This window comes from Amblyomma mixtum, chromosome 6 (assembly GCF_055824585.1).
Source record: "Amblyomma mixtum isolate Tamu chromosome 6, ASM5582458v1, whole genome shotgun sequence".
NCBI lineage: Eukaryota > Metazoa > Arthropoda > Arachnida > Ixodida > Ixodidae > Amblyomma > Amblyomma mixtum.
The window spans coordinates 146,654,978-146,669,695 of NC_143017.1; the positions used below are offsets into that span (position 1 = coordinate 146,654,978).

At 52.7% G+C, this 14,718-nt stretch overlaps 1 protein-coding gene across 1 annotated transcript in view; it reads left to right on the top strand.

The window, feature by feature from the left end:
• The first annotated feature begins 223 nt into the window (after nt 1–223).
• LOC149340697 (high-affinity choline transporter 1-like) overlaps nt 224–14,718 on the top strand; it is a 25,161-nt gene continuing 10,666 nt past the window's right edge. Inside the window, exons 1-5 of the mRNA XM_089549525.1 lie at nt 224–373; nt 5,084–5,326; nt 7,439–7,545; nt 8,352–8,459; nt 9,219–9,374. Of these exons, the coding sequence (XP_089405651.1) occupies nt 5,172–5,326; nt 7,439–7,545; nt 8,352–8,459; nt 9,219–9,374 (526 nt within the window). The 5' untranslated portion in view covers nt 224–373; nt 5,084–5,171. The remainder of the gene's footprint in view (nt 374–5,083; nt 5,327–7,438; nt 7,546–8,351; nt 8,460–9,218; nt 9,375–14,718) is intronic.

Sequence of the window (14,718 nt, forward strand, 5' to 3'; positions counted from 1 at the left end):
TAGCCAAGCCACCACCGCTGCCAACGTGCAGATAGAGGAGAGGTAAGAGATCAGAGGAAAGAGAAAAAGGCAAGAGAAGACGCGCGTCGCAGCAACAACTGCGTCCGCCGGAGCGGACGCTGCTGAAAAAATCAGATAAGCGGCCGAAGCCGCGCTCGCCGAAGCGAGGTCGAAGCGCGGTGCAATTGGTTAGCGCACGGAAGCGAGAATTGAGGCAGCAGCGTCCTTTTATAGGTAACGCTGCATGCCGGTCAGGCACACGTCATTTCTGGTACAATGTTATCAGACCGACCGGCTGATACAGAACAATAAGGAAAGCAGGACCGGAGGACGAGGGAAGATGCCCGTTGGATGGCATCAACAGCTTGGCAAGGTCAGTGAAGCAGTCTATTAGCTAGAAAGACGCAGAAGTGTTTGCATCTTTGTAAGAACGACCTCCGTCTAGTCGAATCTGACAAAGAAGGTGGTTTTGTCGTTCTGCTCTCCGGACTTTTCAACAAAAAAGCAACAGCAGCTGTGCTCAAGAAGCTTAAAAAGGTTCCCGTGAAATGTGCGCGTGTGAAAAACGATGCCCTCTCTTTGTACCATGGCCTTGAACTGTACCATGCGATTAACAACAGTAAAAAAAGACGACCTGTCTGTGTTCTTTGCTGCTAAAACGCACTAGAATGAAGTGCCCTTCAGAGCCATAGTTAGCGAAAAAGGCACCTGGCAACACGAAATCAGTGACTTTCTGCAGATACTCTTGAACATGTTGCAAATTGACGATCCTTTCACAACAGAGAATTCTGAGGGTGTCATTTCGCTTTTGCAGGCATAATCCACAATCGGATTCGGGTTCTTTGTTTATGTAGAAGATTTATTTTACGCCCTACCACATTAGCCACTTTTTAAATAGTGCGTAGCTGCATTGAAGCCAACGGAACCATAGGTTTTCAAAACTGAACAGACATCTTGGAAGACAATTTCCTGGCTCTGTTGGAACTTTACTTGAACATTACTTTTACCGCATCTGACAACCAGTTTTCCGCAGCGACAGGGGGTGTGCGGTCATGCTTAGAACCAGTTTTATGCGACATCTATCCAGCATTGACCCCACATTGTTTGGTGTACTATAGACAGCGACGACGTTGCCGATGTTGTTAGACACGTTGACAATTTTCTTGCAGTTCCTGCAGTTCCTGGACGTTAAGCTTACCTTCTCCCATGGACATGTGTGTTGGTGCTTTTGCCCCAACTCAAGGAAACAACCTTATTTAACGGGATTCGCCTGTTATCCGCCGTCCGCTAGCACTGGTATTACTACGCCACAAAAAAACTTGTTTACCACGAAAACCCTATTTTTAAAAATTAGTGGCGGGCTTCCCTGAAACACCTGGTATGTATGATCATCAACATAACTACCATATGATAACTACATCTACAGCAGGACCAAGGCCCTTCCCATCTCCTTCCACTGACCCTGTCCTGTGCACAAGATAAAGGGCAGGATGTTATCTCGCGCACCTGCAGGTAAAAGCTGTTGGCTTGGTGGAGAACGCGGTGCTTGCGCAGGGACAGCACCACCGCCAGGGCAACGACGAGAACGACGAGCGGCAGCAGCACCCATGAGTGACGCAGCTGGCTGCCGCGGGCGGGTTCGTCTCGGTCGTTGGCGAACAGGCCCATGCGCAGCCTCGCGAGCGTCACTGCGAGAGAGAGCGGACACTTGTTTGGTTTATGTGGGGACAACAGGGTCAAAAGCAGAGGCGGTGGGCGCGCCTTTGCTTTAGAACGAACAGAGGTAGCCTGGGCACGCTTTCTTGTCGGTCATAAGATTAGGGACGACAAATGTTGAACTAGACCCGTAAGTCGAAATGAACGTTTTGGTTCAGCATCGAACTCTCTTTTTCTGCCTGTGGCTGCCTGCAGCTGCCTGCAGCTGCCTGCATGCCCGAAAGCGTCACTACATCATGACGAGCGGTCACATGATGCTTGACTATATTGAGCGCTATGCCGCAAACGGTAAAAAACGGAATTAGCAATCATTGTCGAATACACCTCATGTTTGCAGTGAAGCTCCGCCTACATTCATTACCGTCGCACAGTGGTGTTCAAGCGACAGGAAATCAGTCCGTTGTTAATGGTTTTCTCGTTATCTAAACAAGAAGCTAATCGTAAGACGAAATTAAAAGCGCGAGAACTCTAATCTCGCTGTTGGCTAATACGGAGAAACATTGAAATTTTGATATTTTTCACTGCTGCGATTGGTAAGAGCCCAGTAATACACACCACAGCGGGCCTTGAGCTGTTCTCGCAAGTATCCTGCTGTAGTACGTTTCAGGTAAGGTGGTCGCACCTGGCTGGCTTTGAAAGTTCATGTGGCTGTACATGGAAGCAAGCACTGTCTTTAGAACCTATTAGCTGCGACCAGACGCCTCTTTGTTCACTGCACAATTAGCCTTATAAGAGCTTTGCACAAGGCTGACACGCTCGAACGCCCGTGTAGCCCGAAGGGGTGCCCTTCGCTTCTTCCTTCGACAGTATACCGAATCGATGAAACTTGCTGCGTAGTCTTACCCTGATAATCAGCTGTCCCCGAGTACCGTGACTTCACATTGGGGACCTCGGGAGCGTGCTTCTTCTCGGCATCTGTTGGGACGCTATCGTGTTTAATTATCTTCATGATGCGTCCGTTCCACGGTGCTGATACGTTGGACTCCGAGGTATCGGCTAGTGGCTCCGAAGGCACCAGCAGAGCAGCTTCCACCGGCAACTTGCAGGAGCGGGCTGGAGTCGGGCTCGTCGAAGAGGTCCGCGGGGACGGCGGCAGCTGGCTAGTGCTACCTGTCGGCGCCTTCGAAATCGCGGCGGCATCTCCCGTTACGACGAAATCTTTCCCAGTACCGCCTAGCCCTTCAGTCGTCGCAGAGATCTTTGGCCTGGTCCGCATCGAAGTTTCCGCTGCATCGTATGGAGCAGGGGATGGGTCGCACACTATCGGCTGTGTTGGTCGGGTCGGCTTGGAAGAGAACGCTGGACATCCGCGGCCAGAGTCGCTTCCGGCGTCCGAATTTTTGTTTCGCTCGTGCCTTTTCAGCACAACCGCTTCTGGGAAGCAGGACTGTCCGAAAGGGCCTGAGTATGTTGAAGACAGCGCTGTATCATCAGAGATGACAACAAGCTTTTTCTTGCATTCCTGCGCCTCACCCGTCTCCTTTTTGCGTTCACTAGGCGCAGCGGCTTGTGCGGCGGAGGCTTCTTGGGCTACACTTTCCTGCATGCTCGAAACTGCAGGCGATTTCTCCGCCTCTAGATGTTTCGAGTCGCTGCTCGACTGGAAGCCACTGTCTGCGGGAGCAGCGTCCACTTTCTTTGAGGATTTGTCTTTTGCAGCGATGGCTTCGTTCTCTGCCCTCCGGTCGCTGGTGTGAGAGGTGGCGTGCCCTGGTCCTCCTCTGTTCTTCTTCAGGCTTCGGCCCTTATGACCACGACCCTTCTTAGGCTTTGCAGCCGCTTTGCGATCTGTCGTGGATGGCGACTGATGTAACTCCTGGTATCTTGGCTCTCTAGACACTTCATTGGCCTTTCTGTCCGAGCCAATGGTGAAGATATCCTGCCCGACCTCCTTGCTCTTCAAGGCCGCTTCCGGCCCTGTCAGCAGGCCTGGACTTGACATCCTTGATTCTCTTGAGACTGCCTTATGATAAGGATGGATCGCTTATGGAGTAGGCTCACCGTTTCACCCGGGTCCGGCAGTGTGGCACAAGCGGTTCAACGCTAGTGAAAGCGTTATTGGTGGCTCTTGAAAGGGGCGGCACCCAGGCGCTCCAAAAATGCGCACGAGGCCTTCCTCTTCTTCGACGGTATGTTCGTGCTCGCGTGGTTGCCAGCTATCGGAAGCACAGCCAGCGACTGCAGCACCACGACGGCCGCTATTGGGTGCAGCGCAACCAAACAGTGGAACTCTGCTGTGCAGGTTTGCGGCGCAGAGGCAAGGAAGCAACCATAACTGCGCCCAGAGGAAACTGCTTCGCTCAACTTCAAAACCGAAAGCTGGTATTCTTCTCTCCCTTTCCTCCACCTGTCCTTTTTCTCACGCTAGCCGCAGCTCAGGTGCTTCAGGTTTCGATGACAGATGCCGCGGCTCGCAACATCTTCTCCTTCCTTTGTCGTTTTATTAATAAAGAGCCACTAATAATAATAATTCTTCAGGAAACCTTCAGATTTGCTTTCTGTGGTACCGGGGATCCAAAGGCATGCAAAAATTCCGAGTTGCAAGGCTAGTGGCTGTGCTCAGTATGGTTAGTATTGTATACATCACCACCTGCTCTGTCTATATCAGAAGAACATGTGTCCAACCGACGACTGAAAAACTTACTTTTTGTGACCCAGAAATGAATTGGGTCTTTGAAACTGTTCTTTTCACTCTGGAATAAAATAAAAAAAGCGAGTTTTTGAAGTAAGTAGTTTTTTTTGTTCCATAGAGCGGCCCAAGAAAGTGTTGGTTGTCAGGAAGACACTGACACCTCATTCAAATACGAAATGCAGCGCAGCAATGAATAGCTCAGGAACAGCAAGCGTATTCAGTGTTTTGTCGTATTGATACTGCTCAGATTTTTTTTAGATTGCCACTGTCATTTCGCTGCGCTTTAATTGAACTTTTCACGTTACGGCATGATTTCATTTGACAAGCGTTTTTGTTACGAATGGGTTTTGCCGTTCGGCCACTGGTGCTATGATTTGTGATCCTGGGTGTAGGCCTCGTCAGGAGGTATGCTCTCTCTCTACTAAAGCTACTAATACTAATACTCGTATTATAACTAGTATTACTACAACTATTACTACTGCTACTGCTGCTGTACTGCTACTGGTACCTGACGAATTTTACAATTCGTTTTGGCCATGTCTGTGTTAGGCTGATGGAGAAAGTGCATTTACCGCAGGGAACCATAGCTTTATGTCGAAATGTCTATCCCGATCTCTCCTCATAGTACACGAGCATTCATATACTTCGTCCCTCATGGCGCCACTATAGCTGGGGGATTTTTTAAAATCCGGCAACCGTAACAATAAGCAATGCAATTTATTCGATTTATCCAAGGCCAAGATAGAAAGCACCGACAGATGTCGTAGCTGTGGCCAGCATCAGCACGTGAGCTCGTGTGCTGGCGCGAGGACTGCAGAAGAAGATGCCGTCTCTTCAGAGCGACACCCTGTTCCTGCACATCCTGGGGACCGCAGCCATCGTCCTCTACTACGGCATCGTCCTTTACGTAGGCGTGTGGGCGACTCGCAGCGAGGACGAAGACGACGCGGCGCCGCCGGACCGCCAGGTCAAGTCTGGGTACGTGCATTTCGCTTTCTGGCTACTCCGTTGTCTTGGCCTTACGTTGACCGCTGCCGGCGCTGGCCATACCGGCAGGGAGTACAAACTCGTAATTAAACCACAGCGCAAAAAGAACAAAACGAAAGAGACGCAAGGAGAAAGGATACAGGACATAGGACTGTGGGCTTGTAGAAGCAGTAGCCACAGTCAACCCGGCTGCACGCTCTCTTGCCCCGTGGCTGAAATCTCGCTATGGGGCTACAGACGCAGGGCCGGCTCATTATAGCTGGTCGCCAACCAATCTCTCGCCTGGCTGGCTAAATACATAGGCAGAACCGCCCTTTCCTCGTGCGAAGATTGAGACAGATATGTCGGGCAGCAAGACATCCTGCAGGACACTGTATGCCATGTCTCTGCCTGTCCGCTGTTTTTTTCGCGCTGTTCGTTCAGTATGAGTTACAACTTCGCCGGAGTTCCAAACAGAGTAGGAGACCGGCTTCGTGTACTCAGTTTTCGTTCTAAACCTTCGCCTCTACCCTTCTCCACAGTCCCGGTGGTGGTGGTGGTGGCAAAACTTTATTCAGATTCATCTGAAGGGGTTGGGTGAGTCGGACGTTGACTGGAGGCTTCCTTGCCGCTGGAGACGGGACCGGGAATTCTGGGGAGGGGGGGGGGGAGATCAGAATTAGATTAGTCCTTGAGTCCCAGCTGCATCCTGCCCCCAGTCGATGATCCTGGCTCGGGAGCCAAGGTCAGGACTCAGCATCTCGGCCTCCCACTGCTCTTCATTGTTAATGATTTGACGCGCGGGCGCGCTCTTAGGGAAGGCCCTTGTTATCTGATTTAGTTTTTATCTGTGGGATCAAAAGTTAAATTCATCACTAAATGCTGCATGGTTGAGATGCATCATGTACATAGGACTGGCGTATGTGTTAGTTTTACCTCTTGACTTGTGAGGGATTTGTGGGCCGGGGGTACTTAGTCCGGAGAGCCTCAGTGAGTAGTGATAGCGTGGTACGTAACCATGCGATTCCTAACTGAGAGGAGCGTGTGTCTAGTGGGGAAGGGTTGCTCAGAGCTATAGGGCCGCCGCCGGGCTTGTGAAACCTCTGGCTGCGGCGTGAGCTGCCTCACTTCCCGGCAGTGGGACATGCGCCGGCATTCACATAGGAGGGAGCGGGGTTGGATGTAGAAAATGCGCTGCGCGATGGGGGTGATGCGACCTTTCGTGAAGATCGATGTTGGTGCGACGTGGAACGCTGCAAACAGTCCCTACCGTCCTTCCTTTACCGTTTTGTTTCCATCTTTCCTTTCCTCACAGTGCGGTTGATGTGTACACCTTACGTTCATTCTTGAAGTCTAACGTGATTTAGTACGCCGCCCGTACGGTTATTGTAAGTAAATCTTGATGGCCGAGTTTCAGGTCACAGTTCTTGATCGAAGCTATTCGTTAACCTTGACTTTGTTCTGTTAGCTAGCGATGTGGACCGTAGGTTGCTCCATCTTACGAGGTCCGCTGAAAGTGTATACGTTAAATGTCACAGGAGCATCTGAAGCGAGAGCGATACAGTGCTGTACATAAACTACGAGGGGTATGCATTACGTTTCCTCTTCATTGTGTGATGGAATAGTGACGTTAATTGTAAATGAAAGCCTGAAATCGTTTTTTTTTTTCCGACACATTTTTTGATACCGTTCCCACCATCTTCAGTGCACTTTAAATAGCCACCCTTATTCTTCTACGTCTGCATGCATATACTGTAGTACAACAACGGCACGAGTCAATCACCGCTGGTGGGGACTAAATATGATATGGTGGGACACTGGCAGAAAGCGCATAGTGAAGGTTCCTTCCAAATTAAGCTGAGGAGAAGCTGCATAAATATTAAACTCCGGAACACAGAACTCCGGGACCATGTACGCAGTTTTTCTCTGTCGTGTGCCCCGCGTTGTCGTTTTTTAGATTTCCAGTAGCGGGCTTATCAGTCTGCCTAGATCCAGCGTAAGAGGCATATGTTCGCATCTATTCTCCCTAGACTCATGGTGGCGTCGCGTAAAGAATGCATGATGGCTCTGGAAAAGTCCGTACAATGACTGCGACTTCGTTCGCTCCTCTCTGTCCTCATGAAGGAACCAGAGGGGGCCGGAAACAACGGAGGCGAGCAAGCAGTACCTGCTGCGCCTGTTCCTCGCCAGCCGGGGCCTTCCACTTTCGCTGGGTTTCATTTCCATGACCGGTACGTGCGCGCTTGTAGGACGCTAACATCGCCGCTTGCTGCAGGCACCACAAACACGAACTAGCGGTCAGTATAGCATGCAACATTTTGGACCACCTACCGTTGGTTTGTTTATAACTCAAGTGATGCGCAAGCACGAAGCGTGGTGAAGTGCAGCAACGCGTGCTGGGCGGGTTTATGCAAATTATTAGGAATAATCTATTCAAGTACCATATGGGGCAAAAGTAAGAAACGACGCCCACCCACCCGCCCAAGTTCCGGCCCGCACCACTCTGCGTGGGGGCACCACCTGACAAAGCACTTCTGATGTCGAAACGGGCCCACAGCGCAGTCTTGACACCAGAAGTGTTTTGTCAGGTGGCGCCCTCACGCAGAGTGGCACGAGCCGGAACTTGGAGGAAAGGGGGGGGGGGGGGAGGGGGGGGGGGCGTCGTCTGTTACTTTTGCGATAGTACATCAGAAACTCAGAAGGAACTGAAGAGGTGTTACAAAAATTTAAGAAAGGCATAACTTCTTACTCAAGACCTTAGTTTTGGGCCCCTGAGGCTTTAATTTTATGTCCACTACTTTGTACACTCATCCACTACTTTGCACACTCATTTTAAACGAAGTAGGGCAAGACTGGCGTTTAGAATTAGCTCTGTTCCCCCAAAGGCCACAGGTAGCTCGTCGGAATTTAGGTTTTGATGCCTGGCGCACATGCTCTGCATATCAGTGAAAGTATAGGAGGCGTTCCTCTTTGTTGCTATTATTCTTCTTAATACTTTTCTTGCCCGCCTTAACGAATGTGCATTATGTGGATGCAGCGACCTGGGTCGGTGCCGGTTACATCAACGGGTCGGCCGAAGCCGTGTTCAGTGACGGGCTGGTATGGTGCCAGGCTCCATTCGGTTATGCGCTCAGCCTGGTGATCGGTGAGTGCCACCTGACACTCTGTGTCGAATATTTAAAGATAAAAAGAAAAAATTGAATCTCCAACCACATTCTTGCGACCCAACAGCGATAGATGTAGCTTGCTGTACGTCGTCATGGATGATTTCTTGTTCAGTATGGTCTGAAGGGGTATTTTAGTGTTTTTATGGTCCTAAATTAATCATCGACTTTACAAAGAAGACCTCAAGTATAGTGTTGTCTCAGTAGCTTAGTTTCCAGATAAGCCACCCTATGCCGAAAGAAGTCGGGAAGGAGACTGTTTGTTGATACGTGCCCCACGACGCTTCTATACATATATGCCTACAAGCTAGAGGTCTGCAACTTGAGGAAACTATACGGTTTTCAATAATAGCCTGCGTTCTTATGCAGTATCACGGAAATGGCAATGCGGGGTGGCACATTGAGGCAGAGTTTCTTAAAATAACGTTTTGTTTTAAACGCACTGAGTGTGATACAATAATGGGTCTGGCTGAAATGGCAAGCCTGTATAGTTCTCACTTCTGGCACAGATGGTTCATTTCGGCCGGACGCGAAACGAAGCGGCACGAGCTAAATATTCATGCTTGTGATAGAACGGCTAAACACCAGGAACGACAAGATATAATTTCTCTGCCTGCCTTAGCGGGCAGCGCAAGAGTGGTACACAAAAGCGCAGCAGGGAATCAGCGTTCACTCTTCTCTTCGTTCACGCTAAATCAGCTCGATCGGAAACGAATACGCTTTGTGTGGCGGCCACCCAGGCGGGCTGTTCTTCGCTGGCAGAATGCGTGCAACCAGGGCTATGACGATGCTGGACCCGTTCCAGCAGTTCTACGGCCCTTGGATCGCTGTCCTGCTCTGCGTGCCGGCCATATGCGGCGAGGTCTTCTGGACAGCTTCCAACCTGTCCGCGCTCGGTGAGTCTGTTATACTGAAAGCGCGGCGATTGTGTTTATGTTTACTCACAAGTGTTTACGAGTGGACAAGAGAACGCAGAACAAAAATCTATTTTTTCGTCCTTTCCCAACGGGAAGGAGTGACATCGATAGTTATATTGTCACGAATATTACACAGCACACAGAGACACAAGAACTGCTCCAGTCTGCCGAGCGGTCACCAGCAAGAAGACGAACCACTTCTTCTTCCTCGTCACCAGCGAGATGGCGACGCACTTCTTCTTCGTCCACTTCTGAGCTGTATCATTGCTCCCTCCCCTGCAGCATCGCCTCGATGCGGGCCGCTTTCACAGAGGGGAAAATGGGTTAGACACGGAAAGTGAGACACAGCTATCACGACACACAACCGGCGGCACTCAGCGTCAAGTACAATCAGCAGGACGGTCGTGGTACGGCTTCATACGAACGACGTGCACAACATCCGGATGCGGTGGTCTGCGCGAAGGGCGGCCTGGGGTTGCCGGTGAAACTTCGTACGTCACGTCGCTAATGCGGCGGAGAACTCGGTAAGGTCCGAAGTATCGGCGCAGTAATTTTTCGGACAACCCACGGCGACGAACTGGTGTCCAAACCCACACATGGTCGCCTGGTTCGTACGTAACAAATCGCCGTCCGAGATTGTAGCGGTCAGCGTCGGCGTGCTGTTGACGGTGTATTCGCTGCCTGGCCAGTTGACGTGCTTCTTCAGCCCGCTGAACGAAAGTGGCGACGTCAAGATCTGGCTCTAGGTCACACTGAGGGTCGACGGGTAACATGGCATCCAAAGAAGTAACAACTGGACGACCGAAGACAAGCTGGAAGGGCGTGAGCCGCGTTGTCTCTTGCAGGGCCGTATTGTAAGCGAGCGTTACGTATGGGAGAATTTGGTCCCATGTTTTATGCTCCACATCCACATACATGGAGAGCATGTCGGCCAGGGTTCTGTTAAGGCGCTCTACCAAACCATTTGTCTGTGGGTGGTACGCTGTTGTACGCCTATGGCTGGTGTGGGTCAGATCTAGGACTGCCTGAGTCAAGCGGGCTGTGAAAGCAGCTCCACGGTCAGTAATTATAACCGCAGGAGCGCCATGACGCAGCACGATGTTGTGTACAAAAAACGTAGCCACTTCGACAGCAGTTCCGTTTGCAAGCGCCGTTGTCTCAGCGTACCGCGTCAAATAATCCGTCGCGACAGCAATCCAACGTTTTCCAGTGGATGACTTCGGGAAAGGGCCGAGTAGGTCCATTCCCACTTGTTGGAAAGGCGTCTTCGGAGGCGCTATGGGATGAAGAAATCCTGCGGGTTTGAAGGGAGGAGACTTACGGCGCTGGCAGTCGCGACAGGTTTTGACGTATGTCCGCACTGATGGAAGTAATCTTGGCCAGTAGTACCTCTGCCGAATCCTCGCTAAGGTACGACTGACCCCCAGGTGGCCGGCAGATGGTTCGTCGTGGCAAGCGCTCAAGATATCAGGTCGCAACTCGGACGGGACTACGAGCAGAAATGTTGCAGTGTTGCTCTCAAAGTTGCGCTTGTAGAGGACGCCGTTCTGCAGAGTGAAGGATTTGAGTCCACGAAGAAAAACACGAGGAATGCGGGGACCGTCGCAGCCTTCCAGGTACGCGATGAGCGGCGCTAACTCTGGGTCTTCCCTTTGAAACTGCGCCATATCGGTTGCGCTAACAGCACCAAGGAAAGAGAAGTCTTCAGTGATTTCCGGGGAAGCAAGGTCCACTGGCGCGCGTGATAAACAATCCGCATCTTGGTGCTTCCGCCCCGACTTGTACACGACCGTTACGTCGTACTCCTGCAAACGGAGGCTCCACCTCGCCAACCGCCCAGATGGATCTTTGAGGCTGGCCAGCCAGCATAACGAGTGGTGATCACTGACAACGCGAAATGGTCTTCCGTATAGGTATGGGCGGAACTTACTGATGGCCCAGACTACCGCAAGACATTCTTTCTCAGTCGTTGAATAGTTGCATTCCGAGCGCGAAAGTGTACGGCTTGCGTATGCGATGACTCGTTCGGCGCCATCCTGCCACTGTACCAGGACCGCCCCAAGGCCTACGTTGCTAGCATCAGTGTGTATGTCAGTTGCTGCGGCGTCATCGAAATGGGCGAGTATCGGTGGACGTTGCAGGCGGTGGCGGAGCTCCACGAAAGCATCCTCTTGGTTGCTTCCCCACAAGAAGGGTGTGTCGTCTCTGGTCAGTGCTGTTAAGGGTTCAGCTATTTTGGAAAAATCTTGGACGAATCGTCGATAGTAAGAGCACAGTCCCAAAAAAACGGCGAAGGGTCTTTTTGTCAGTGGGACGCGGGAAACTGGAGACAGCAGCGGTCTTGTCGGGATCTGGGAGAACACCGCGCGCGCTGACAACATGGCCGAGGAAACGAAGCTCCTCAAAACCGAAATAGCATTTCTCGGGCTTGATCGTAAGTTGCGCACATTGGAGCGCCCGGAGCACTGTGCGCAGCCGCTCCAAGTGTTGCTCGAAGGTGGGCGAGAAAATAACGACATCGTCCAGGTATACGAGGCACGTCTGCCACTTGAGCCCAGACAAGACAGTGTCCATCATGCGTTGGAAAGTGGCCGGCGCTGAGCATAGTCCAAACGGGAGCACCTTAAATTCGTATAGACCATCAGGCGTCACAAAAGCAGTTTTCTCGCGGTCTCGCTCGTCCACCTCTATCTGCCAGTAGCCGCTTTTGAGATCCAAGGAGGAAAAGAACCTGGCATCACGTAGTCTGTCGAGTGCATCATCAATCCTGGGGAGCGGGTAAACGTCCTTTTTCGTCACGTTGTTCAGTTTGCGGTAATCGACACAAAATCTCAGGGTGTTGTCTTTCTTTTTCACGAGGACTACCGGTGACGCCCATGGACTTGTCGACGGTTGAATGACATCGTCGGCGAGCATTTCGTCCACTTGCCTTTTAATGGCTTCGCGTTCCGTCGAAGAAACGCGGTATGGGCGCTGGCATACGGGTGGTGTAGTCTCGTCGGTGATAATGCGATGCTTTGCGACAGGCGTACGACCGACCCTGGAGCTTGTGGCAAAACAACCCGCGAAGTCGGTTAGAAGCGCCGAGAGAAGAGCCTTCTGCTCAGGCGCCAAATCGGGATTGATTCTGACGGACGGAAGGACAGGGCATGGTGGGGCCTGGTCTTCAGGGCTTGTCTCCAGGGCGCACACTTGAGGCACCACAGCGAAGTCATGCAGGAAGGCGACAGCCGTGCCCTTGGCGAGGTGCTGCAACTCGTTGGCAAAATTTGTAAGGAGCACACTAGCACAACCGTCTTGTAGTTGGACGAGCCCGCGAGCGATGGCTACTCCTTTCTCGAGCAGCAGGGGTACGTGGCTATCAGCGACACCTTCGTAGTCGTGGAATAAATCATTCCTCACGAGAACTAGCACACTGGACCGGGGTGGCACCATTACGTCGTCGTCAACAAGTCGCAGAGCAGTGAACCGTGAATCGTCTGTGTCAGTGCGTGCCACGGCCCGTTTCGTCGAGAACGTGACCCGTGATTCGTGGAGGTCAATGACAGCACCGTTCGTGTGGAGAAAGTCAAGACCGAGGATCAAGTCCCTCGAACACTCACGGAGGACTACAAACTCGCCGACGTACACAAAACCACGGATATCGACACGGGCTGTGCACCTGCCGGCAGGGATAATCAGGTGACCCCCAGCAGTGCGAATGCTAGGCCCCGACCACCCCGTCAATACTTTCTTCAGTTGTACGGCAAGGGCCAGGCACATGACAGAATAGTCGGCACCAGTATCCAGCAAAGCGGTCACGTCGATTCCGTCAATTTTGACGCACAAATCGGAGGTAGCGCGTCGGATGCTGTCGCTACTCGCTCCCGGAGAAACATCGTCGCGTGGTAGTGGCGCAGGAGGATCTTCACAAGTCCCGGCATCAGCGGCCTTGCCTCCAGAGGCCGCTGGAATCGGTTTTCCCGGCGTGGACTGGGAGAACGGCGTCCGGAGTAGCCTGCGGCTTGACGGGGGCTTGGAGAACGGTAGCGTCGCGGCGACGGTGATCGAGCATCCTGGTGGCCTGACGTGATGCGGTTCTGGCGCGACGACAGATGGAATGCTATCTCCTGCGGTCGTTCCCCGTTCTGAGGGCACGGGTCGTCCGGTGCGAAACCACGCAGGCCCACGCGGCGGTATGGGCATGCCCTGTAGAGGTGACCCGCCTCGCCACAGTGATAGCAGAGGGGCCGACGATCCGGGGCACGCCACACTTCACTCTTTCGCGGCCGCTGATAGGCTGGCGGAGCGTCACCACGAGGGGAGCTCGACGAGAGCACTGCTGGAGTCGCGGCAGTGACGTCGTACCCAGGGGCCTGGCGCAGGACGGACGCATACGTGGGCCTTGCATCAGGCTGGCGAGGAACCTCGGAAATCTGGTGCTGTTGTGCTGCCAGGCGCACCTCGTCCCGGATCACTTCGCTCAGTGGCGTGAAAGATGGCGTCTCGGACGGCGTACGGAAGGCCTGCAGTTCCTCTCTGACGACGGATCGGACCAGCTCGCGTAGAAAGGCCGCGTCGATACCGGGAGGCATGGAGATGGGATCAGGCCCGAAGGTGTTGACGTCGCGATTGTACTGGCGGGCTTGCTGTTCCAGCGTCTTCTCCATAGTTGCCGCCTCGGTGAGGAACTCTGCCACAGTGCTTGGTGGGCTGCGCACGAGTCCTGCGAAGAGCTCTTGCTTGACACCCCGCATGAGGTGGCGAAGCTTCTTGTCTTCTGCCATGTTGGGATCCGCGCGCTTAAAAAGGCGAGTCATGTCCTCGTAGTACATGCGTACACTCTCGTTGTGGCGCTGGTTGCGCGAGTGTAACGCAGCTTCTGCTCGCTCTCGACGGTCTGCATTCGGAAAAGTGGCTTTAAGATTGCGGCAGAAAGCTTCCCAGGACGTAAACGAAGCTTCATGATTTTCGAACCATGTCCGAGCCGACTCTTCAAGTGCAAAATAGACATTGTGGAGCTTACGGTTGTCACTCCAGCCGTTGTAACGGGCAACCCGTTCGAATATCTCGAGCCAATCCTCGGCGTCCTCGAACACGTCGCCATGAAACGACGGGGGTGTTCGTGGCTGATGACAGAGGATGTGCGCCGGGAGCGTGGTCTCAGTTGCCATGGCAGCTGGTGCCTCCGAAGGCCGGGGTTGCGTCGCCCTGGTTGCAGCCGGAAGGAGTCCAAATTCAGGGGACGCTCCACGGAGGCGGCGGCCGCGGCGCTGGTGAACTGGGGTGAGATCCGTATTGGTCGGTAGCCTACGCGGGTCTGGAAGCGTACCCCGCACCTCCA